The 26,580-nt window shown below is 39.3% G+C and overlaps 1 protein-coding gene across 1 annotated transcript in view; it reads right to left on the bottom strand.

Annotated features, from left to right (window-relative positions):
• Positions 1–26,580, bottom strand: part of LOC135084437 (nephrin-like) — a 271,506-nt gene that overhangs the window by 6,364 nt on the left and 238,562 nt on the right. Inside the window, exons 10-15 of the mRNA XM_063979220.1 lie at positions 15,828–15,972; positions 13,010–13,140; positions 12,189–12,342; positions 11,565–11,659; positions 1,369–1,462; positions 756–869 (exon numbers count right to left, since the gene is read on the bottom strand). Coding sequence (XP_063835290.1) covers positions 756–869; positions 1,369–1,462; positions 11,565–11,659; positions 12,189–12,342; positions 13,010–13,140; positions 15,828–15,972 — 733 coding nt within the window. The remainder of the gene's footprint in view (positions 1–755; positions 870–1,368; positions 1,463–11,564; positions 11,660–12,188; positions 12,343–13,009; positions 13,141–15,827; positions 15,973–26,580) is intronic.

The following is a 26,580-nucleotide window of genomic DNA, read 5'->3' as shown; positions in this document are numbered from 1 at the left end:
ATTGTTGCCATATTTTTTGCGGAATCTACATATGGGTATGAAAATTGTATGAGTTGTAATACGTTATGTTGATTATACTTAGCAAAATTATGTATGTAGCCGACAGTGCTTTTATATTTTTGTTGCAAAAGCTCTCTAATTACAACTGAATAAAACTACACAGTTATTAGCTTGATGTGCCATCTTCTCTACTAGAAAGGCTGTTCTGATCTGAGCTTACAAGTTAAAGGGCCTTTTCTCACGGCAATCCAGTTTTGGATTACTGGATCCCGCAAAAGATTGTTTGAAATCCGAATTTCAAATTCGAACAGACTGGTTTTTAGCGGGCTACTCCAAATGGGATGTTCATTTGAATGTTAATATTAAAAAGCTACTAAACGGGATACTGTAAAAAGCAGTTTCTGTAAAAAACGGGATGTCTTGGTGGAGAAGAGCCCTAACTCAGATCGCTTTATAATACCGATAAAACGTTGTGTTACTTTACCTACATTAATAGTGTACCAACGATAGCACATCAGATTACACGTTTATTGCATAATAGAACCTATTACAATTACATTAAATGCTAGAGTATTCACCTTAAAGGACGGAGCACACTTTTCAACCAGGCAACAAATCGTAACCGTATCAACTCGAGGCGGTCAGTTTTCTTTGTACGCACCGTAACGTAAACGCCTCGCCTCGCGGCGAAAGTGTTGACCCCTTTCTGGGTTGATACGTGTGCTATGGACCTTAATTCTTAAAGTAACACTTACCAGCAGGCAGGATATGGAAGAGGCAGGGTTTCGTCTGCCTACCCACGGAGTTGGTCCCCGAGCACTGCACCCAGCCGTAGTCCGATGACGTGTTCACCATGTACGTGAAGACACCTGAGGAGAATACCCTCATCATCATCAGGTCATTTAGTCTCCACTGCAGGAACTACCCTCTCTAATATACCAGAGGTAAATGTAGGATTTAAACTACACTCCTTAAACGCTTTTACATCTACGGGAAGAATGGGGGACATGGGGGTGGTCTTGTTCTACTGTCATCATCATCATCATTTAAGTCACAGGACGTCTACTATTGAACATAGGCCTCCCTCAATGATTACCATAATGAATAGGTAGCGGCCTGGCATACAGCACTTTCCTGCTGCCTTTATTTTTACCTATGCGCTATTTGTTCTACTCTACCGAAGTACCTACCTCTCCTTCCCTTCCCCACTTTTCTTTCTTACCCAGATTTTTTTACTATTCACAGCCTAAAATTCTTCAGTAGAATAAAGTCCATGTCCGCTTAGGTATCGGCTATGATTTTTTGGCCCAGAACTTGATAAAACTTATTTATTCAATTCTATCCAGAGATAAGTATTCTTACACTTACCAGGTGAGCTATTAGCAGAGGTAGCAGGAGACGTGGTGAGCTCATGCTTGGTGTGCGCTGAGCTGTTGAACCACCAGTGGTAGAACATGGCATCCTGTGGACAAAACCATTGTTATCATCATCATCTCAGCCATAGGACGTCCACTGCTGAACAAAGGCCTCCCCAATGTTTTCCATGTTGCCCGGTTGAATTGAAAAGAATTGTTAATTTAAATCTTATTTCATTTATTTTATTTATTTATTTATATTAGGGAAACAAACAATTTTGATATACAGACAAATAATCGCACAAAAAAAATAGGACAGAAATCAGCAAAGTTTCCACAGTTAAAATTAATACAGAGTGCAGACTAAAAATTAATTAAATAGTAATAAATTATACATTAATTTCTAAATGTCAAATAAATAAATAAATAAATAAATAAATAAATAAATTCATCATCATCATCTCAGCTATGCGACCACGATGTTGTTGGTCCACCTTGTGGGTGGACGTCACACGTTGCGTTTTCCAGTACGCGGCCTCCACTCCAGAACCTTGCTGCCCCATCGGCCGTCAGTTCTGCGTACTATGTGCCCTGCCCATCACCATTTCAGCTATCTAATCCGTCGGGCTATGTCATCGACTTTACTTCCTTTACGGATCTCTTCATTTCTGATTCAAACTCGTAAAGAAACACCGAGCATAGCCCTTTCCATAGCACGCTGTGCAACTTTGAGCTTCTTCTTCAAATCTTATTTAGAAAATAACTTTTATTGATTAAGAACGAGAAGATGAAAGAAGGATTTGTATGGAAATGTCATTTTAAACCAGTGCTCAACAAGCGTTTAACTTTTTTGTAATATGACCTAAAAGTAGAGTTGAAGGTACAGCTGTTGTTACCAACTGTCGCCTTATTGAAAATCATTTGAAGTAATCTAATAAAGCTTATCCTAATACAGCCTCCCTAAGGCCCAGAACAGACGGTGAAACGCAACTGCAACGAAACTGCAACTGTTAGTTACTTTTGAGTTGCATCTAAGTTTCTGCCATAGCGTCCGTTGAGAGACCACACATGACGTGACCAGTTTGAAACTTTCAGTTTCAGTTTCATTCATCAGAATCATCACAACGTTGCAGTTTCGTTGCAGTTGCGTTTCACCGTCTGTTCTTAACGAACTTATATTCGATACGCAAAGGAAAGGTTTTCGCGCTGCCATCTAAAGAATGTCCGCACCATATAGCAGAGCAATTCAACCAGAAAGCGAAAAGTCATGTTCACTTCCCATCTGAGGCAAGTTTTTTCCAAGTTAGTGGATAAAATGAATCTTTAATGAAATAATAGCAAACGCTGTGTACATAACTTCCTCTCTGCATCGAATCAATTGAAAACCTGTAATTATTCGAAACTCTGTTTCGATGCACGATCAATACGAGGTATGAGATCGGCAAACAAATTAAAACAATGTATGCCTTCCTTTGTTCAGGTACAATAAACATGAATACGGATTTACGTAGAAATTGCATGCGAATAATGCTAGAAATCTCGGCTTAATAAGATTATTAAACCGACATATTTGATGACTGTTTTGGGCAGTTTTGTTGCAGTCCTTTCTTGTAGGTGTAATGTACTTAATTAAAAGCTTTTAACACCCGTATTCACAAACATTACTTTTTTTTTTTTTTTTTTATTTTTTTATCCACAACGAGGAAGCTCTTGAGGTCTCACAGTGCGCGTGGACGCATAGGGTCACCACACGAACCAGTCACAGAGATTTATTCAACACTGTGCGTTCGATTTGCTGCTTCACTTAAGAAAGCATCGTTTGAATACGGGCACAGAATAATAATAAGTACTATACGGGCGTTAGGCTGGGATGCACCATCTTACTTTAACTTTAACAGACGTCAAACATCTAACAAACTCCATACAAAAAGCACAGGTTATCGTTATAGTTACGGTTAAAGTTAGGTGGTGCAACCTTAGAAATTACTAGTTTTGAATTACTCGACATTTCTGTTCTATTTGTGAGTATTGATTCTTGTTTTAATTGTGTTATCCCACGGAAAATGTTTTCAAGTAAAATTTTGCCTAAGACGAGACCATAATATTATGGCTCACTTTAAAAGCTTAGATCACAAGCCTCACACTATTAAGCCTTACCTTTACAATCTCTACAATCTACATCTTAGTAAAAAATAACGATGTTTTTTAAATATGAGGCTCGGCCGTTTCGTTCGTTAGTTTCAGCCAAATGATGTTCACTGCTGGACAAAGGCCTCCAAAGATTTCCACAACATCCGGTCTTTCAGCTCTCTACCAGATCATTAGTCCACCACACTACGTCTTCCAGCCCGTGGTCACCTCTTGAGAGCTTTTCTGCCCCAACTCAGGGAGCGTAGTGTGAGTTTACGTATGAGTACGAATTTACATTATGTAAATGTATGACGGATTGTACAGCGCCCCTAGCGGAATCTTTCAAGAACTAAAATCTTCATATATTTTTTTAACGCGCTCGCTAGTAGACCTTTGATGTAAACTCACACTAAGCCCTCAACTCTACGAGTTATGTGCTCTACCCACTACCACTTGAGTTTAGCAATTCAGCGTTTCATTATTTAAAGAACATTGTAAAATATAATATTATATGCGGGAATCGAACCCGCGACCTCTGTCATAGTATAGGGAGGATCCAACTCCCCGCACCCAGCGGTTCCATCGACCAAAAAGTGGTGGGTGAAACGATCTACATATAATCAGGCATGTTGGCTGCTCTTTGTAAAGTATACTCTCCGTTTCAGTAATTGTTTCATTAAATCCTCATGTTTTATGTAAGAAATTAAGATTTATTTGTTTCTGATGTTAATTTACTCCATCTTAAACACTTGCGTAGGAAAATCCACTGTGTTCTTGTTACAAAAATCGTATAATATAATAGAGACTTTGACGTTATCGTATACGAAAAAACATTTTACTTTCAATAAATTGTTATTGAAAGGCAAGGCTTCAAGGAATAAAAAAGCTTTTTGCTCGTTAGTAATGAATAGTACGGAATTTAGTGCAAGAACCCCTCCACTTTGGTATAGAAGGCTCATTTTTGCACCAGTTGTTCTTTGGGTGCTCCTGAGTAGATTTCCGTCGGTAGACATCGGGAGCCCCCCCTGTGGTAGCAGGGGGAGGGGGGGCAAGTTTCCTTCTGCCGCGCTTCACTTTAAGGCCCATATCTTCAAAACTATAGGCATTAGGGCAAGTGTGGTGTCATTTTCGAGTAATTAAAGGATGGCGAATTCATTTCTAGAACAAACGTTTTGCCTTTTCATACAAAAAAATAGAAATATTGAGAAAAAATCACAAAAACCAAAAAGTATTTTTTTAAATAAACGTCGTTTACTTTTAAACCATTGGAGATAATCTAATAAAAAAAATATGTTCTGAAAGCTACATTTACCAGGATTATAAATATATACCATTGTATGGTACTTTTTTCGAAAAAAGTAGGTGAAAAAATTTTTTTCTTCAGGACACAGCGGGCGAATTTTACTGCGCGTCGGAAAAAAATTTTTATTTTATCCATGAATTCATACTATTTGGTTCATAAGCAAGTAAGGATTATTATTTTAGAATTTATTTATAGTTCCTGGCACATCAAGCTAACATGATTTGTATTTTTTCTTCAATTAATTTTGAACTCTATGTGTAAGACATAAGGTTGAAAATAGCTTAAAGACATTTTAATATTGAAAATATCATAAGAAGAAAGAACTAAATAAAGAACTTGAATTTGTCTAAACGTCTAATGATTATTATAATTATTTTAATTAACACTTTCTACATACTATTGTACCAGTGATTTAACGGAAAGGTAAGTGTGAGGAAAGTGAGGATTGATAATCATAGTACGGAAGATTATTTTTAGCACAAAGGCTACGGCTGAGACCATTATAGTTGTTTGTTCAGACAGCACCAGCTTCTGCACTACTTCTTGCACTTACATCTCACCATTTTCAGGCAAGCTTCGGCAGCTACAGGCAAATCGGTCCATGTAGGCTCCATGTTGCTATCGACTCTGGTCCACCCCCAACCAGTCGGGTAAAGGGAAGACTGAGTCGGTTGCTTGCAACTGACTCTATACGCGAACCCCTTGATATACCTACTAAATTTTAAATAACTTGAAAAAATCATAAGAACATGATTACTGCCCTTGATATACTGCCCGTAGCCGATTCTGATACAAAACTGCCTAGGTTTGTGGGCACTTACAGCACTCGTTCATAGTCAAGCATGTAGTATTAGCAGGAGGTAGTTGATCTAAAACAATACGAGTGGATTAATATGATAAGTGAAAAGAAAACAGTGGATTAAGCTAATAAGTGGATAGATCTTGAACAAGGGACGACCAGAAAAGAGGACCAAAATCCCAACAGAACAGCCTAATCTGGTTTACTGACAGCTCCAAGCCAAGATGGCCTTCGGAACGGGAGCGGGCGTCTACTGTAAACACGAACACAGTGAACGTTTAAGAAGGTTTGCTACAGTATTTCAACTAAATTATACGCTATAATTATGTGTGCACTAAAAACAGGGGTGTAAAAAACGCAATATTTACATCCTGAGCCACAGCCAGGCAGCACTCAAACAAAGCCATCGCCTCAGTGAAGGTTGAGTCTAAAATTATTCTAGATGCAATCTTAAAGATGAACAAACTCAGAAGGCATGACAAAGTGTACCTGATGTGGGATACCTGGACAATACTGGACATACAAGGATCGAATGCAATGAGAGAGCCGACAGTCTAGCGAGACAAGGGTCAGAGACGATACCTATTGGGTCAGAACTGATAGTATCTTTATCTAAAAGCATACCTCATGGCCATAATATGGCCATATCCAAGAAGCACAGGGCTGAATGGGAAAGCTTCAACGCGATATAAGCCTCTCCAAATCATTCCTATAGGGAAATACAGGGTCATGAAGAAAACTCATTAAACGTAAGCCCAAGCAATTACAGGTACGCAAACTGGGGAGCAAACCACATGTCCCACAAAATGGGCCTAACAACAGAAGCTCTCGAGCATTTCGAATACATGTGGGGTCCATGAAACACTTAATACTGTAAGGAGGTCTAGTGTCTGCTTGGGTCAGCATATCCGGCATCAGAATACTATTAGCTGGCTTTCACTCAGACGCTTAATTCACCTAACTAATGAATAGGATTTTTTTGAATGATAGGGAATAAAAAAGGGAGAATAAAGATCCTAATGGCTCGCTGTGGACTACGCTTAGGTGTGGCCCTACATAAAATAACCCAGACAGCTTTGTATCAGCATTGGCTACTGGCAGTGTATCAAGGGGTTCGCGTATAGGGTCAGTTGCAAGCAACCGACTCAGTCTTCCCTTTACCCGACTGGTTGGGGGTGGACCAGAGACGATAGCAACATGGAGCCTACATGGACCGATTTGCCTGTAGCTGCCGAAGCTTGCCTGAAAATGGTGAGATATAATATGTAAGTGCAAGAAGTAGTGCAGAAGCTGGTGCTGTCTGAACAAACAACTATAATGGTCACAGCCGTAGCCTTTGTGCTAAAAATAATCTTCCGTACTATGATTATCAATCCTCACTTTCCTCACACTTACCTTTCCGTTAAATCACTGGTACAATAGTATGTAGAAAGTGTTAATTAAAATAATAATTAGACGTTTAGACAAATTCAAGTTCTTTATTTACTTCTTTCTTCTTATGATATTTTCAATATTAAAATGTCTTTAAGCTATTTTCAACCTTATGTCTTACACATAGAGTTCAAAATTAATTGAAGAAAAAATACAAATCATGTTAGCTTGATGTGCCAGGAACTATAAATAAATTCTAAAATAATAATCCTTACTTGCTTATGAACCAAATAGTATGAATTCATGGATAAAATAAATATTTTTTTCCGACGCGCAGTAAAATTCGCCCGCTGTGTCCTGAAGAAAAAAAATTTATCACCTACTTTTTTCGAAAAAAGTACCATACAATGGTATATATTTATAATCCTGGTAAATGTAGCTTTCAGAAAATATTTTTTTTATTAGATTATCTCCAATGGTTTAAAAGTAAACGACGTTTATTTAAAAAAATACTTTTTGGTTTTTGTGATTTTTTCTCAATATTTCTATTTTTTTGTATGAAAAGGCAAAAAGTTTGTTCTAGAAATGAATTCGCTATCCTTTAATTACCCGAAAATGACACCACACTTGCCCTAATACCTATAGTTTTGAAGATATGGGCCTTAAAGTGAAGCGCGGCAGTAGGAAACTTGCCCCCCCTCCCCCTGCTACCACAGGGGGGGCTCCCGATGTCTACCGACGGAAATCTACTCAGGAGCACCCAAAGAACAACTGGTGCAAAAATGAGCCTTCTATACCAAAGTGGAGGGGTCTCCATACAAATCATTGCACTAAATTCCCTACTAGAATGCGAAAGTTTTTTTTTATCCACAACGAGGAAGCTCTTGGCCTGTGTCTCACCTGATGGTAAGTGATGATCAGGCCGAAGGTGGAAGCGAGCTTCACCCGGAATCCTCAACCACGGAGGAACTAGCTATCTTAATACCTCTAACTGCCGGAACACAACAATGCTGTTAACATTGTTCTTATGGCGACAGACTTAGGTAAGATGGTGGTAGCTAGCCAGGAACAAGCCCTACCACCAACCAAACCGAACAGAAAAATCTGCCCGCTCTGGGAATGGAACCCGGGACCTCTGCGTCTGAAGCAGGTGGTCTTACCACTAGACCACAGAGGCGGTCTAAAAAGTATCGTCGTCTATCCGTCTTTCTTTTGCCATAAAGATACTTAGTTTGTTTTAGAACATATTCCTTTGGTTAATTTCGTTGCGGGTTCCAAGACAGTTAGCTATCTCCTGGGACTACTAGCCTTCACTGGTTGGGTTTCATTGGAGGCCAAGCTGTAGATCCTGGCTATCAGGAGTTGCAGTGGTGGGAAAGAGGTGAGATAACAATATAAAATGTAGGATAGTTTTTACTCGGTATTTGCAAGGGAGACTAATGCCCGTTTTCACCACCAATCCCTAATTTTTGAGTGACCACTATGAAAACAAAATGCCTGATAAGTAGTGATAAGTGTTACCATAGGGGTCACTGAAAAATTCGTGATTGATGGCGAAAGCGGGCAAAAGTCTTTCTATGATAGAAAATTCACGAGAGCAAAAGCTAGTTACCAATATGTGACACGTCTGCCTTCATAAAGATGTTCCACAAAGTATATTTGATCAATACTTCATCATTATCATATCAGCCATAGGACTTCCACTGCTGAACATAACCAGAGTAAATACAAATGAGTAGGTTATCAGCGCAACACCCCGCTAATCCACGCTAAATTTTGTCAGTGTGTGCGTGCGCGCCGCATACGTATTGGCGCGCTCACATACAAACCGCGCTCGGTGCGTTTCTATGAAGATGACCTACTCATTTGTATTTACTCTGACATAACTTCCCCAATGATTTCCATAATGACCGGTTACCTGCAACTATGATGTCTTCGGTCTATCTTGTGGCAAATACTCAAAAGTAGCATATTTGCAACACTCAAAAGTCATACACGAGAGCCCTGGAAAACGTCCAATTTATCGGGCCACCCGGTTATACGGAGCGGGTTAAGCCGGGAACTTCTCTATTTTCACCAATCCCGAAAACCGGTTTGCAATTAGAGCAACTGTGTGTCCCTTTAAAAACACCGGGAAATCCAAATTGGAATAACTTGGACAAAGGGATGACGTAACATACAGGGTGTATGTGGAAACGTAATTAAAATTTCGTTGGACATTTTAGGCAGTTTTATTAGTGGTGAACTAAATGAACTAGATAAATGTTTGCAGTTATTGAAATGTTTAGCCTTTAAGAGTTGCATCTTTCAAGTTATTAATGTTATATTTTTTGGAATTCTACTGTTTTTTTTTTATCAGACGGGGAGGGACCCTCGATCGCGGTGTTTAGTGGAAAAGAGGGAATCGATCGAACTTTGAATGCTTAAAGAAGCAATTTTCTACATCGATTTTTGACTTATCGTTTCAGCCAAATGACGTCCACTGCTGGACAAAGGCCTCCCCCAAGGTTTTCCACAATGAACGGTCCTGCGCTGCCCGCATCCAGGCTCTTCCCGCGACCTTTACCAGATCGTCGGTCCACCTAGTAGCGTCTGCCTCAGCCTGCCCACGCTACGTCTTCCAGCCCGTGGTCGCCACTCGAGAACTTTCCTGCCCCAACGGCCATCGTCTCTACGAGCTATGTGCCCCGCCCACTGCCACTTAATTTTAGCAATTCTACGAGCTATGTCGGTTACTTTGGTTCTCCTGCGGATCTCCTCATTTCTGATTCGATCACGCAGGGAAACTCCGAGCATAGCCCGCTCCATCGCCCTTTGGGTGACCTTGAGCCTTCTTATGAGGCCCATAGTAAGCGACCACGTCTCAGATCCGTATACCATCACTGGCAACACGCATTGGTCGAATACTTTCGACTTGAGACACTGCGGTATTTCGGACGTGAGTATATGGCGAAGCTTCCCGAACGCTGCCCATCCGAGTTGGATTCGACGATTGACCTCTTTCTCGAAGTTGGACCTACCTAACTGGACTGTTTGTCCCAGGTATACATAATTGTCAACAACTTCGAGTGTAGAATCTCCAACCTTCAGAGGAGTGGGTGCAACACGGACATTAGACATGATTTTTGTCTTGTCCATGTTCATTCTGAGGCCCACTTGTTGAGAGGCTCTACTGAGGCCATCGAGCATTGTGCCTAGATCCTCCAAGGTCTCAGCCATGACTACGATATCGTCCGCGAATCGAAGGTGGGTGATGTACTCGCCGTTGATATTTATGCCAAATCCGTTCCAGTCCAGAAGCTTGAAGACATCTTCCAGGGCGGTGGTAAACAGTTTTGGAGATATGACGTCTCCCTGTCTTACCCCTCGCTGCAACTGGATAGGTTTCGAGTCCCGATCCTGGAGGCGGACCGACATTGTGGCGTTTTTGTACAAACCCCTCAACACTTCGATATATTGATAGTCAATTTGGCACCTTTGGAGAGACTGTAGCACTGCCCAGGTCTCGACCGAATCGAAGGCTTTCTCATAATCCACAAACGCCAAGCAAAGTGGTTGATTATACTCCTCGGTCTTCTGTATAATCTGCCTTAGCGTATGTATGTGGTCTATGGTACTAAAGCCTTTTCGGAAACCGGCTTGTTCGGGAGGCTGGAAGTCGTCGAGCCTGCGAGCGAGACGATTCGTAATGACTCTTGAAAACGCTTGTAGACTTTTGACTTATAGTTGTTGCAATTCACGAAGGCGAGTGAGCTTTACATGTGTGGTGGCTCGGTAACTGTTCGTTTTCCAAAAGTTTTGATAGACATTACACTATGTCGTTATGTGCATGTACACAAGTTTTACACAAGTAAAACTCACTCGCCTTCGTGAGTTGCAAGAACTATAATTGATTTTGATCATCATGAGAATCATCCCCTTTGAGATCTGAAAATGTTTGTAACATTCTGTATATTAAATGCATCAAATAATACACAGTCTTCGCAAAATAAACATATTTCGACCGCAAATACGGTAAAGTACTTATTTGCCCGTTGAATTGTGGAGTTTCGCATTAACATTAACGATAAAATGAGAAATGCTGGTATTTGCGAGGAATGGCGGTTTCATTTTATTACGTAGGTATGGCAACCGTTTATAGAAATACGGTGTTGCCATTTTTCATAGATATTAATAAAACAGATACATCATTTTAAGAAAGTTATCAACATTGCAGTGTTCCGGCAGTTAGACTTCCTCTGTGGTTGAGGATTCCGGGTGAAACTCGCTTTCGTCTTCGGCCTGATCATCACTTTAAATCAAGTGAGAAGCAGGGACGAGGACAGCCTGTATTATATCAGTATGACCGTTGGGGGACAAAAGTTCTTGAGTGGCGACCACGGGCCAGACGAAGATCAAAGACCGAAGATCTAGTGAAGATCGCGGGAAGTACCTGCAACGGGTAGCGCAGGAGCGGTCTTTGTGGAAATCCTTAGGGGAGATCTTTGTCCAGCAGTAGACGTTCTTTGGCTGAAACGAACAGTCGAGAGCACGTCATCATGCATTTTTGTTGAAAAATGCCCCATATTACAACTACATAAGATGCCAGTGTTTAACATGGCCTTACCTTAGGGTTGGCATCCAAATCGCATTCGATGTCGATCATTTCCCCTCTCGCGGCACGTAACACCACTGGCTGGTTCGACTTGCAGGTCGGTGTAACTGTGCAAAAGAAAGAATAGCATTGATATTAAATACCAATAAAAACATTCAATTATATCAGAAGAAATCATTTTGAAGAATAAAAATTCGCAAGCAGAACGTTGCTCGCGTTCGTTCGCTGATGTTCGCCTATCATTGGACTCTCCCTCTCATACGTTACATATACATACAGGGTGTCATGGTATAGGTACGTGGGATTTATTCGTCGTACCTCAAGAATATTTAACACTATATGACTAACGGTGAAATTGAAAATCATCTTCGTATAAAAAATAACAAAATTTAACTATCCTTCATTGTTTGCCATGCAATATGCGATTAATATTGAGATGCAGGCAGACATCGGGATATTTTGTCATCACCCAAAAATGAACACAAAGTTTAGATCCTTGTATCGTTTTACCCGACTGCTCGACGCAAAGAAAATTTATGTGTTTTTTATCTTTCTTGATCAATGATATCACAACTGATCTTTTCTTTTACAATGATTTTAAGTTACTTTCTGGTTTGTAGAATCCTAAACACTCACATTTCACGTCCAGCATGAGATTCTCACTGGATCCCTCTCCCAGCCCGTTCCTTGCTGAGCACACGTAAGCACCGGCAGCCTTCCTTGACACATGCTGGAGGACCAGGCTCTGGTTGGCCAGGAGAACTCCTGGGCCTGGCTTCACTATTGCACCCTGGGAGAATGGACACATAAATATAGTTTGATGGTAAAGATTCATGGTTGTTTGACCAGGAGAACGCCTGGGCCTGGCTTGACTATTGCACCCTAGGGAGAACAGGTAAATATTGTAGCGGATAAAAGGTTGGTCATCCAGTTGGGATCTTTATGACACCTGGGTTTGGCTTTACTAGGTACTTCCCCTGGGAGGAATGGACAGACAAATATCGCATAGGGAAGTCAGTCTTCAAGGTTGGTAGTCCAGGGGACTCCTAGACCTGGTTTTATTATTGCACCGTGGGATTAATAAAGTCATATTAATTAATTTGCAACAAACTATTACTGACTATAACGCAAGACGTGGAAATCCATGGGGGAGGCCTATGTCCAGCAGTGAACGATTTTATACTAAAACGAGAGAACGAATATTGCAGAAATTATGTATTCTTATAACTTCAATAATATTATTTTGATCTGCTAGCTCGTGCATGTACTTAATCTAATAAATTTTTGAAGAAGAGGCTGAAAATAGGGACCCAGTTTCTTGCACTGATTCTTCTTAGGGCTAGCCCACATTATTCCCCAAAAGGTAGGGTCAGAGTTATAAAAAAATATGTAAAGACGTGTCTACAAAAGCCAACATACTGAGATTAAATGAATTTCAAGGCTCAAAATTTACTTACGTTATGAGTGAAGTATACATGCGTGTGCCACGGGTTCGCTCGCACCCTGCAGTCTAAGTACACGTCGGATCCTTCCACCACCTTGCTGGCATCCAGATTGGCTCCCAATTCCAGTTTTACAACGGGTAGATCTGTGGGAGAAATTATTTGCTTGTTTACTTGATTTACACATCTTTTGTGTGACCATCAAATCGATGGGTGCCTGGAACAAAGCCGCAATCGACAAAACACAATTTTACAGGAGACGAGATTTAGTGTCAATTTTGAATAATTCTAAACTACGAGGCGTATCAAAACGGTTTGTATATCAAACGATGCGTTATTTTTTCTGGAGTAACATTGAATGTGCATAAGGTTATAGTGCTTAGAATATACTTTAAAAAAGGTAGAAATACATTTGCCGCTTCATACATTGAAAGTCGGTTCCGTAAGAGTCCATTGTGGTTTTATTCCGGTAAAAAGTGTGCAATTAATCAAACAGCAATAGTGTATTGCAGCCTCGGGCGCTGATCTGAAGGATACAGTAATAGCCGTTTGCTTGTAGAAGATTTAAATAAAAGTTTTAACATTGTATATGGCACGATTATTCCGGTCAACAAATTTTAAATGGTGAATGGGAATAACGATTCAATATCCATAGTGCTTTTGGTAAATCAGGCAGTTTCAAAGATAAAATTCTGAAAAAAATTCAAAAGGTGTATAGGGACCCGCAGTTTACTAAAATCACTTAATCGGAAAACTGCTGCTATGGCTATTGCGGCTTTGTTCCAGGCACCCATCGAAATGTTAACTTCTATGTATGTACAGAAGACAGAAAAAAGGCTTTTTAAAAGCACTTTTACGCGTCCCAGTATTAAACCTACTACTGTTAAATGGTCTAGTGAAGAAGCGGACGAGAAGACGAAAGAGAGTTACAGGTTATGGCGTGAGAGAGCTGATCTTCCCTCCCCTATCGTCCCATGTCTGAGAGTCCTCCGCCTGGACATGAGCTCCCCTGGCCTACATGGAAATCTTTAAATAGACTTCAGACGCAGGTCGGTCTTAGTAAGGACAATCTGTTTAGTAGGTGGGGATTCTTGGATGGCTCAAACTTGGAGTGCAAGTGTGGGTTTGTTCCCCAGTCGATGAAGCACATGATGTTGTGCCCCGCGTGCCCAAACAACTGAACGCAGGAAGATTTAATGAAGGCTACTGACAACGCCACTCTTGTGGCGGAGTTTTGAGCTGACGCTGTGTAGGTTTGTTGTCGACACGACAAGAAGAAGAAGAAGCAGTGTGGCATTTTATAGTAGGACGACACTGAAGTGACCCTTATATGACATTTACAGGAGGGCGCTACTAACTAATACTGGATTTGTTACGCCCGAATTCACAAACATTACTAAGAGGTCTCCCAGTGCGCGTAGACGCACAGGGTGACACACGAACCAATCACAGAGCTCCATTCAACGCTGTGCGTTCGATTTGCTGATTCACTTAAACAAGCATCGTTTGTGAATACGGGCGTTACTTTCGATTCTTGCCACTTGACGTTTCAGAATCTTTACCTTATCTACTATTTAATGAAAAAATGCACACTGGAAAATTTTGCAAAAAAACAACAGATAACACGAAATTCAACAATCAATATAATTACATGTAAAATTGCTTGTTTGCTCTCATGATGATGCTTTTATATGAGCTTTGGTTTACCTTGTATTTGGTGCCAATTAAGCAAATAAATACACTTAATTTGATTACACCAGACACAGTTATTTGGTATATTATTGTGGTGATTTTAATGAAATTAAGCAGAACTATTTGTTTGTCTCATTCACCTGATAGCGAATTGCTATGGTCGAGTTATTAAAAATGAAAATAAAACTGAGTGCACTCAAAAGTAAGGTTATAAAACAAATATAGGTACTTACGTTATTTTAAAAATACGAGTTTTATTTTATTTTACCTAAACATTCCAATTTTAGGATTCCGTAGTCTACTTTTTCAAAATTCCTTCAACCTAAAACCTCAACCTTTTTATTCAAAATTTTCGTGATTTCTCTAAAAAAATGATCGTAATTCTAACAATTAACAAGTTGGGATCTTTGGTAGATTATGAATTAAGTTTCTAGACAGCTTTTAGAGTATACAAGACATCTTAAGATCGCCATAATGTAAAAGCTGTTATCCAGCCATTACGCGATTACTTTGAAGCTATTTCTTATGTCTTAATGGCTTTCAGTGCAGTTTTCAGATGGAATGAGCTTGCCCCATTAAACGTTATAGCTGGACTAACCTAGGATGAACTGGAATGAAGGTTGAAGTAAAGTTAACCTTAAATATACGTCGTTAAAGTCGTTGGAATTAAAGGAATATTTGTTCGTTTAATAAAACAGCTGTTCTAGTCGACGCCATCTTATAAAGGTGAATATAGACTAAGGCTTTTCTACGTAATGTAACGTTCAAGAATGAAAACGTTTGGTTCGTGAAAAAGTGACACTGACACTAAAACGTGATCATTGTTCTGTTACAAGTAAAACTGCTCTATTACTAGTACTAAAGGTGGACTGACTACCTCATAAAGGTAGCAGGAAGGCGCTGGATGCAGGCCGCTACCAACCGGGCAATCTAAAAATTAGAGGATGGCTTTTGTTAATGCTACCCTTGTAAGGTCGTCGGTCCACTTTGCGAGTGAACCAGTACGTGACCTCCATTCCAGAACCTTACTGCCCCATCGGCCGTCAGTTCTGCGTACTATACCCTGCCCATTGCCACTTCAGCAGCTAATCTGTCGGTCTATGTCAGCGACTTTGGATCTCCAGTCTCCACCGATACTCACGTTGTATTTCCATCTTCCACCCGTCCTCATGGGTGGAATGGGCCAGTGTAGGCTGGACTGCTCTGCAGGACAGCACCCGGCCTGCGTCGTCGATGGCAGGCGTGAAGGTCAGGATGCTGCTGGTGATGTTGCCGTCTGGTGAGGTCTGGAAGAGGAGGGAGGTTTGAGAACTATAAGACTGGTCCGTGAGCACGTAGAATTTTGTCCAATCACCCCTAGCTACCCATCCTTATCGCTCGCGCGTAATTATGTTGCTATCGCGCTCGCACACTAACTGCGGGTGCCAGTCGCACAGTCGCGACAACAATATAATTACGCGCGAGCGATAAGGATGGGTAGCTAGGGGTCATTGGACAAAATTCTACGTGCTTAAGAAAGAAAGAAAGAAAGAAAGATGTTTATTGCCATGGACATCACAAAAGACAAAAGATGTAAAATAAAAAAAAAAAAGCAAATAAGACAGGTGACATAAAACATACAATGAAAGAGCAAGTAAACTAAGCAGTGCCACCCTGTCGCACAGCGATGCCCATCGCAATGGGACCCCACTCAGCATATGCCGTGGCCCCCGGTGAGGGAGGCCACGACGCTGGTTTTCAGTGTGCCCCATGCCGAGTGAGAGTCACGGACACTAACCTATACTGCATAAAATATACATACATAAATAATAATTTTAAGTGTAAATACAGACGTAGTAGAAAATAATAATATACGATATAGACGAAGTAGAAAAGATGTGATAAGATATTTATAAATGAAAAGATAATATTTAAAAAACAAAACTGTGTGTGTGTACATAATAATAATAATAATAAATTGTAATGCATTAAAGTGCGTGCGCTTACGGACCGGGCTTTAGTATACTTTCCTATACCTACAATATTTATTATGTAAATAGTTGCAATAGGGTTTTATTGTTTTGACTATAGACAGGAATAAGGTTAAAAATGAAGTGGGAACTATATTCCCTCTATCTTAAATAGTTCCTCAGTGCCTCAATAGTTTTAACACACAACTTCTTTAAAAATAATTTTATTCTAGATGTCATCGGGTTCTTTTAACCTCGAACAATGCTACAAAGACTTTTATGGTGCACCTGTTTGTCTAGGTTTTTATTTTATAACTAGCGACCGCCCGCGCCTTCGTAAGCGTGGATCCCGTTTTACCCCCTTCATCTATCACGCGGATTAGATTTTTTCATACAATTGTTTTTTCCCGCTAACTCCCGTTCCCGTGGGAATTTTGCAATATCCTGTTGTAACTGAGCTTTAAGTTTTCTAAGGTACCTGCATGCCAAATTTCAAGCGTCTAACTTAAGCGGTTTAGATTTTTCATACAAAAGGATTTTCCCACTAATTCCCGTTCCCGTGGGAATTCCTAAGTATACTATAACCTGCCAAGGAGTATGAAGAATAATTGTACCAAGTTTCGTTAAAATCCGTCTAGTAGTTTTTGTTTCTATAAGGAACATACACACAGACAGACATACAGACAGACAGACAAAAATTTTACTGATTGGATTTTTGGGTCCGTGGCTGAGTCCCCCAGTATTTGACGCACCCGTGGTGGACGCCCCCGATTTAAATAAATTTAATATCATATTTTTTTCGGCTTTTGCACTAAGTACAGTCAACGAAAAAAGTTTCACAAGCTAATTATTATACTAAACTATGCATGTTTGATGCTATTTATGCAATCTGGGAGCAAAATTTTAACCCAAAACCAGCAGTAGTAAGAAACAAAAAACTTTTGTAGGTATTCTACTGGCCTAATAAATATTTATTCGTTTGTAAACATTTTTGTGCCTGACTGTACATTTGATTAAAAATTGCTTCAAATCGAATTTAACTTACCGGGGGCGTCGACCACGGGTGCGTCGAAAACTGGGGGACTCGGCCACGCATTTTTGGCCTCAGTATCGATCACTAATCACCCCCTGATAGTTATTTTAAAAATATATTATTTCATGTACAGAATTGACCTCTACAGATTTATTATTAGTATAGATGGGTATAGGTAGGTTTGTTTTTCTTGAGGCGGTCACGTAGAAGACGTATACGTAGGTACTAGGTAGGTTACATATTTCCAAAAATATATTTAAGTACGTAGTATGCATTTGGTTTTCATAGTACAAGCTTTGCTTTAGTAAAATAAGTTATTACTGTAACTAGAATTTACAGTACACTCACGTGCCAAATTAGTTCTTCAAAACGTTTACAAAATTACATTGAAAATCGTTAATAATTTAAAGCAAACTTTTCTTGGTACGACTCAAATTACTTCTGTAAATACGCAAAAAGCCTTTAAAAGGCTCAAATCTCAGAAATTTGGGTGTAAATCTTAGTAAACGACAAACCAATGGTTTTTGAAAACTCAGGCACATCAACTTAAATACCAGCTCTTATACAGTGGAAATAAGGTGCGTTTTTGCAATGAAAATCTCTGATTGGTTGTAGACTGAAATCCATGTGCAGTCGGAAAAAACACAAAAGAACGAAGTCAAAAAAGTCACGGTTACTCCCAGAATTCTGTGCGCCAATAAAAGTTAGAGGGTAGTGCATATTTAGTAGGGTTCCGTAGAAGTAAAAATTTCCAAAATACCCAAAATATTTTTATGACAGCGTTTTATTCGTAAGAATGTGGTTTCCAAAGAATTTTAAAATAAATGACGCAAAGTTGCACATTTCATAATGTTGTTAAAGATAAAATATAACAATAATTTAGTGGCAGGTGTATTTACTTAGCATCTATCAAACCCAAACAGAAGCAATGTCCCAAAAAGTAGATTTTTTAGATATTGTTCAAAAGTCTAATGGATTCACTGATTACTTAGGAATAGTCCTTCAGACTTTATTTTTCCTGAAAAACTAGGCATTACACAAAAGTCAACTATTTTCCTACGGAACCCTAACTGGACGGCTGGTGGGCCATGAATTTTTGCACCGTATTTCATCGCCTCGCTCATTGGCACCGAATGCCTAAAAGAAACGGAAAAAATAACTTTTGTGTGTTCTGGTGCAGATTGGGACTTTATTTCCGAACTAGTGACCCGCCCCGGTTTCGCACGGATACTCTGTTTCATCTATATTTATAAAAGCGTAAGGTCACTGCTGACTCACTCATCATGAAATCTCATAAACTACAAATGCTAAGAGTCAGAAATTTTGCATGGGGGTTCCTTTTAGTACGTAACGTAGGTGCTCACTAAGAACGGATTTTACGAAACTCCACCCCTAAGAGGGCAAAACGGGATTCACGCGTAAGAAGTCGCGGGCGGCCGCTAGTACTGTATAAACCTTCCTCTTAAATCACTATTTATTAAAAAAAACCGCATCAAAATCCGTTGCGTAGTCGGATCTAAACATATAGTATCTAAACATGTAACTGTTACATTTTAACTACATACAAGAGATAAATTATCACTATTACGGGATCTGCCCGCGACCATGACTCGTGCAAACGAGTTGAAACGTCGGGAGGGTAAATATCTGTTTACCTTTATGAAAGTGTTTTCTTGTCAAATCCCGTTAGTAATTTATCATTTACTAGAGATGTATGTCATATTTTATGTATGTGCATAAATAAAGTTGTGTCTACTGGCTAATGAATTCAAAAATCAATTGGTTTTTTCACTAGGACCAGTACATACAATCTACAATAGTTAGAATAGAGCTTTCACGCCGAAGCTTCCGGTTTTCACTATCCAAATTTTTATTAGTCTAAGCATGAAATCGATGGACTGACGACGATGACGATGTGGAAATCCTTGAGGAAGCCTTTGTCCAGCAGTGGACGGCACTAGGAAATGAAGAAGAACTTACAAAGGTTCATTCAGAGATAAGTAGGTCAGATGGAAGAGCCGTCTTCATCATCATAAACAGCCCTTTACAGTCCACTGCTGGACTATGAGCCTCCTCCACTATAGTGGAGGGTTTTGCCATAATCCCCACGCTTGGCAGGCAGGTTGGAGATCGCAGTTTAAAAAAATGATGTTTTTCAGAGAGCGCTGCTGCGCGTTCTCTGTTTGATGTGTAGTCTCTAAGTCGCCTCTTAGGCATTTCGATTTTTTCAAGTTATTTATAATTTAGAGCCGACAAAGATTATGATGGCAATGAAGTATGCCAATGTAGCAGACATTTAAATTACCTTTTACATCAATAGATATACAGGGTGGAAACGATAAGTGATCTCACTCGATTATTTCTAAACTATACAAGATATCCAAAAACTGGTTACTGATCCTGAAATTGCTTCACGAGCTCTATCCAACGGTACCAATAAATAGGTTACAAAATAAACTGGATCTATCTGAAAATTCAGTGTTTCCAGTCTCCATACATTTAGTAAAACTACAGTATATTAAAAACTATACAAGATATCCAAAAACTGATTACTGATCCTGAAATTGAATCACGAGCTCCATCCAATGGTACCAATAATAAGTTATAAAACAAACTGGATCTATCCGAAGATTCAATGTTTCCAGCTTCCATATATTTAGTACTGCCACAGTCATGGCACTCATGTCTTGATAATATTATAGCAAGTAAAGCCTAAAACCAATGTTTTCTATGAATAATTAAAAAAAAGAATGCAATTTACGAGTTAATTTTAAGTGTTTATTATTTAAAACAAAAAAAAAAATATTTCTAATATTATGTGGCTGGCATAGTAGCATACATTTAGTATGGAGGCTGAAAACATTGAATTTTCGGATAGATCCAGTTAATTCTGTAACCTATTACTGATATCGTTTGAAAGAGCTCGTGAAGCACTTTCAGGATCAGTAATCAGTTTTTCGATATCTTGTATAGTTTAGAAATAATCGAGTGAGATCACTTATCGTTTCCACCCTGTATTGTAGCTATCAGAAAGCCACGGTTGAGCTGTCACCCGTGACAGCCAATAATGGACTATTTGGTCCAATATCCCGCAATGTAATTACTGCCAATGATGGCCAATGATGGACTTTTAATGAGCTTATTAATTTTTAAATAACAATTGCTTCTAGGAAACTTTCATAGCAGTGAAAAATTGCGATTGGTTATGGACAGGAAAGTAATTAAGGAAATAAAAACATTTCAGCTGTACATAGTTAAAAACCTAATTGGTAAGTAAATACAGCTCATAGGTTCTGTCTAACTACGAATAATTTTAAATTAATTAGGGTATTAAAACAATATATATCAAAATAAAATCGCTAGATGTATTGCTAAGCGCTTAATTCGGAAAAGATTTTTATAAAGGATTAAATTTTCCCAGAAAAACGTAAAAAAACTCATCTTTTTTCCATCCAACGATTGACAGAACAAGTCAGCTAGTTTAAAAATAAAGGACCAGTTTTACAGTTTGCCTAAAAGTTTTAGATAGTTATTTGAGATGAAAACAAAGGTTGCAGACTTCGGTGACTCTGTCATTGAAAATAAGGGAAATCTTTATTCGTTCTTCTTCGTTATTTTAACTAATACCTACACAAGTAATGTAATTTCACACTACGATTGTCTCATCTGGAAATAAAACTAACGCCCGTATTCACAAACATTACTATGAGGTCTCACAGTGCGTGTAGACACCACAGGGTGACACATGATCCAATCACACAGAGCTCTATTCAACATTGTGCGTTCGATTTGCTGCTTCACTTAAGCAAGTATAGTTTGTGATTACGGGTGTAAGAACCTATATCTCACTCTATCATCACGAATAATAGAGGCATTATTAAAACACGAATTTCGATTTTAGCAACACTTTTCAGACACCCCAAATGAAACGCTTATAAAACGAAAACCATTAAAGCACGACCTAAATAAACCTCGTTCAATCATTTTTGATTACCTTTTGAACTATGGACATAACAAACAAGCAGTTTTCAACTAAAATACGAGGCTATCAGTTTTTTAGATGCCTGGAATGGTTCTAGAAGCGATTTCGCTAGTTTACGAGCTTTAGTTTGGTCGGTAAATCTACATTTATAGACACATCCGACTTTTCTATTTTCTAGCGACTTACTCAGGTGGGATGTTAAGGATTTGCCACACTGCATGCGTTCTGCGGTCTGCGGTCAGGTCAAAGTGAACGCAAACTTTGTCATCAGGGCAATCGGTCAACTATCAGGGCAAGGCAATCTCTCAACGGTCATCATCATCATTTCAGCCACAGGATGTCCACTGCTGAACATAGGCCTCCCTCAACGCCTTCCACATCGCACGGTTGGTAGCGGCCTGCGTCCAGCGCCTTCCTGCTACCTTTATCAAGTCGTCGGTCCACCTTGTCCCACTGTCAACGGTCGTGCCAAGGTTGCGGATTGCATTTGTTGCTCACGGTCAGACCGCATCAATACACAATGTATAGAGATTAGATCGACAATGCTGTTTATGATGTGGGCTACGTTTTCTTTGACGTGACCGCAGACCGCAGAGCACCCAAGGGTCTGATGTTATAGAGTCGTGGAAGTCCTTGGGGGAGGCCTTTGTCCAGCTGTGGACATCATTTTGCTGAAGAACGAAACGATTACACACGATGCCACTGCTTACCTTAATGTCATCATCATCATCTCAGCCATAGGGCGTCCACTGCTGAACATAGGCCACCCCCAAGGACTTCCAGCGCCTTCCAGCAACCTTACCTACATACCTAGGTTACCTACCTTAATGTACTTAGTTGAAAAAAAAACCTGAAAACTTTTCTCCTAATGACTTAAGAATGAATGAATGGACACTAGACGCCATTTTGCCGTTATCTCGATGGTTCCATTAATGGCTGAAATGATTCATATTTGGCATAATATCCGCTTTAAAAGAATTTCAAGGAAAATAATGTTGGCTACGTGATCCCAGTTACGATTCATGGTCTAGTTTAAACTGGTTCTGGTCTGGTTTGAACTGGTTCTCAATTCAATAGAGTTCCTATTTTGTGATAGTGTAAATAGGATCCCATCAAAAACAATACTTGTCAAAAAAACCAAGTCTCGCAACTCAGTTGTTCTACGGTAAAAAGTTGTGAGATCCATGTAATACCAAGTCCAGGCCAGGAAATCTTTAACGTTTTACATAAATATATTGACTTGGCCATCGCACTAAATAATTTAATTTACACGTGTTTTCATGCGTTGGCCAAGTCAATATATTTATGTAAAACGTTAAAGATTTCCTGGCCTGGACTTGGTATTACATGGATCTCACAACTTTTTACCGTAGAACAACTGAGTTGCGAGACTTGGTTTTTTTGACAAGTATTGTTTTTGATGGGATCTCATTTCTTTTTGTATTTTGTAGACAGCAGTTATGTATCTAGAAAACTGGACCGAAATTGAAAAATTTTACTCGACTTGGCGGTTGCACTACCGTGCCCCCAAATCTCATTTCTTTTTGTATTTTGTAGACAGCAGTTATGTATCTAGAAAACTGGACCGAAATTGAAAAATTTTACTCGACTTGGCGGTTGCACTACCGTGCCCCCAAATATTTTAGTTTTTCCTTGATTCATACACCAAACACTACTTATATTCCAAATTTGAAGCTTCTAGGTCTGCTAGAAGTGCCTTAGAATTTTGATGATCGGTGAGTCAGTCAGTGAGTCAGTGAGTCAGTGAGTCAGTGAGTGACAAAATTAAGTAACTTTGACCCGTTATAATTCTTAAACTACTGGTTCAAATTGAATGAAATTTTAAATATACCGTGTCTTTACAATGCCTGCACAGCTAATGAAAATTCAGCCTTCTAGTTTTATCCACAACGAAGTTACAGGTGGTCGAAAATGGCCTGAATTGCTTCGAGAAAAGGATGGTACGGCCGTGCCGCTTTTTTGCTCGACTTGGTGGGGGCACTGCCGTGCCCCCAGATACGTTAGAGAGGTGTACGTCCGATATCAATACGATTACGATCCAAATCCGTGAAAATACGGTACGTAGAACTAAGAACGAGTAGGTGCCTATTAAGTATTTGTATGGTTACACAGAATTGAGAATTTATTTCTATGTACCTACTAAAGTAATTATAGTAGATCCGTCTTGTAAAATGATAATGTTCAAAGATAGAGAGTGAGAAAGACTACCTGAAATGATTTTGATGGTTTGAGAATAAAGTTCAGCTCGACGCCTTATTTTAACTCTAAATTATGATGAACCTAAAATCCTAAAATATCTACTCGTATATGCATTAAGGTCTATTATTAAAATATTCAACATTTGCACATAAACAAGCTGAGAGAAATATCAACTATTCCCATTTCAGACCCTAAAGCTTCACACTTTACTTACCTGTAACTATTCTTAGAGCTAAAAACCTTTCCCAAAACATCTGTGTGCATTACCTCTGAGTATACGTTAAAAGATTTCCACGTAACCAGAAGGTTTCACACATCTTCTCGGTGTTGTTTACATTCATAAGCGGTAGAGGGAGCGGGCCTACGTAAAACAACTGCGACTAAGGCCCAGAGCGGAGAAATGTTGTGAAGAACCAATCAGATGTCATTTAAATTGAATGAAATTGACAGAATTCAATCTGATACGGTTACTCAAAAAATATTTCTCCGCTCCGCTCCACCTTGGTGGAAGGTAATGGCCAATGCCACGATAGCCGAACGGTGAAGGGGTCGGACTGGCCGACTCGTGATCCGGGGAACGCGGGTTCGGTCCCCGCCGCCGCTCGACTATTGTGGTGAGCTCACTCGTGACACAAGCATATTTAGCTTAGTACGAGGGGCTAACGGGAGTATTAGTAATTTGTGTAATAACAAATTACTAATAATCTTTTTTTAAAAAAAAAAACCTGCCTTGTTTTGCATAAAAAAAATCCGTCTGGCTATCATGGAGAGTGAAATCACAAACACAAAAATTGCAAATTTTTTTGTAAACAAGAAGATAATGCCATCTTCATATCTTGATGTAGGTATCTAAAGCATGGTTTTGGTAGTAATAGCGGCAGATCACTTTTTAGTCTTTAAAACTTTAGAAAACGAATTAGTTATCACCATCATTAAGTCTCTGATGCAGAAGGTCTCCAAAACACATTTCGCACGTTACAAAACTGTTACGAATCAACTTTGTGTCAAATCGACCATAACCCTAGTACTGCCATTCCAGTCCGCTTCAGCTTACCACAGTAAACACACTGTTATACCTGACACGTCTCGTGAGACCGCAGAATCACGTACGGTACCGCATGTGTTTTATAGGTAACAAATTAAATTCAAATTACATTTGCTAACGGTGTCGTGGGTGTTCTTTGACGTGGGTATTAAAAATGTAACGTGAGAGTATTTTGGTTAGGAGTGATGTTATGACGTAATGTTTAGATGCAAAAGTATCAAGTATAATAATTTTATTAACTACAGGCAGTTTTAGCTTGTATTAAATAAACCTGAGATATCAGGTCTGTCACTGAACGATAAGCCTATCGCCTTTATTCACAAACGGTGCTTGCTTAAGTGAAGCGGCAAATCGAATTCAAAGCGTTGAATAGAGCTCTGTGATTGGTTCGTGTGTTACCCTGTGCGTCCACGCGCACTGTGAGACCTTATAGTAATGTTTGTGAATACGAGCATGTCGAGCATATGTCACTCAGGACTTATGTGCCTAGCTTTCTGTGTGCTTAACATAATTGAATTCGTTACGTGTGCTTAGCGACTGCGTAAAAAAATTAAATTAAATGTATGACAGGTTGTACCGTTGCGCCCCTAGCGGCTACTTTCAAGAACTAAACACTTCATATATTTTTTTTAACATACTCACTAGCGAGCACACCTAACGTAAACTCATAGCAAGCACACTGAAGTGAAAGAATGTTCAAAATCGAACTTTTTACAGCTTACAAACTTCTTGTAGTCACAAATAATGAATAATAATAATAAATACACTTTATTGCACACCAAAGAACATAACAGAAAGAAAAGGAACACACAAGGTACAACTAGGCGGTCTTATCGCTATGAAGCGATCTCTTGAAATGAAGTGTGACAAATAATGAAGTGATGACACACTTCACTATTTGTGACTACACAGACATTTTCATTGTAAGCACTTAGGTACACACACAATCAAATAACACCTATTTAATTACAGTATGTTTCCCCAGCACAAACTATTCCAACTGCAGTTAAAATACTAATTTGGGAGTCATAAACTTCAACAACAATGGAGGGAAAGTCATAGTGATGTAGCATAGTCGATAATTGGACCAAAACAGTCGATGAAAACCGTCTTCAGGTTCGTTAGTGTGTAATAAATAAAATAGACGATGGTGTGGATTATGGAAGCTAGAGTTTCATTTTGCAAAGGATATTCTGCTCTGTTAGTCTTAATATTTATTCAACTCTCAGTTTATGCTTCATAATTGAGTTTTGAGCTTGGCTCTGTTATACTCAAGAATGACTACTTATTGCCAAAATATGTGATACGACCTTTCTTTGTGGAACAGGAACTTGAACAAAACAAAAGAGCAGTCTTAAAATATGAATGAACCACTCCAGTAAAGGTTTTAATTCAATCAATCAAACAAATTCGTCAAAAATGTGAATTAGTAAAGAAAAGGCACGACCTTTTAAAGGTAGCAGGGAGGCGCTGGATCCAGGCCGCTACGAACCGGCCAATCCGGAAATCATTGGGGTTATTCTATGTTCAGCAGTGGACGTCCAGTAGCTGAAATGATTATGATGAATTTGTCACGAGAGTGTGACGAATTTCCACACGCTTTTCTCTATGGCAAATCGACAAAACCCACCACTGTGTTAGGAAAAAAGTTAATTAAAAGAGGAA

Source organism: Ostrinia nubilalis, chromosome 26, assembly GCF_963855985.1.
Source record: "Ostrinia nubilalis chromosome 26, ilOstNubi1.1, whole genome shotgun sequence".
Taxonomy (NCBI): domain Eukaryota; kingdom Metazoa; phylum Arthropoda; class Insecta; order Lepidoptera; family Crambidae; genus Ostrinia; species Ostrinia nubilalis.
The sequence above is the reverse complement of the archived record's forward strand: the minus strand, read 5'-3'. Positions and strand labels throughout refer to the sequence as shown.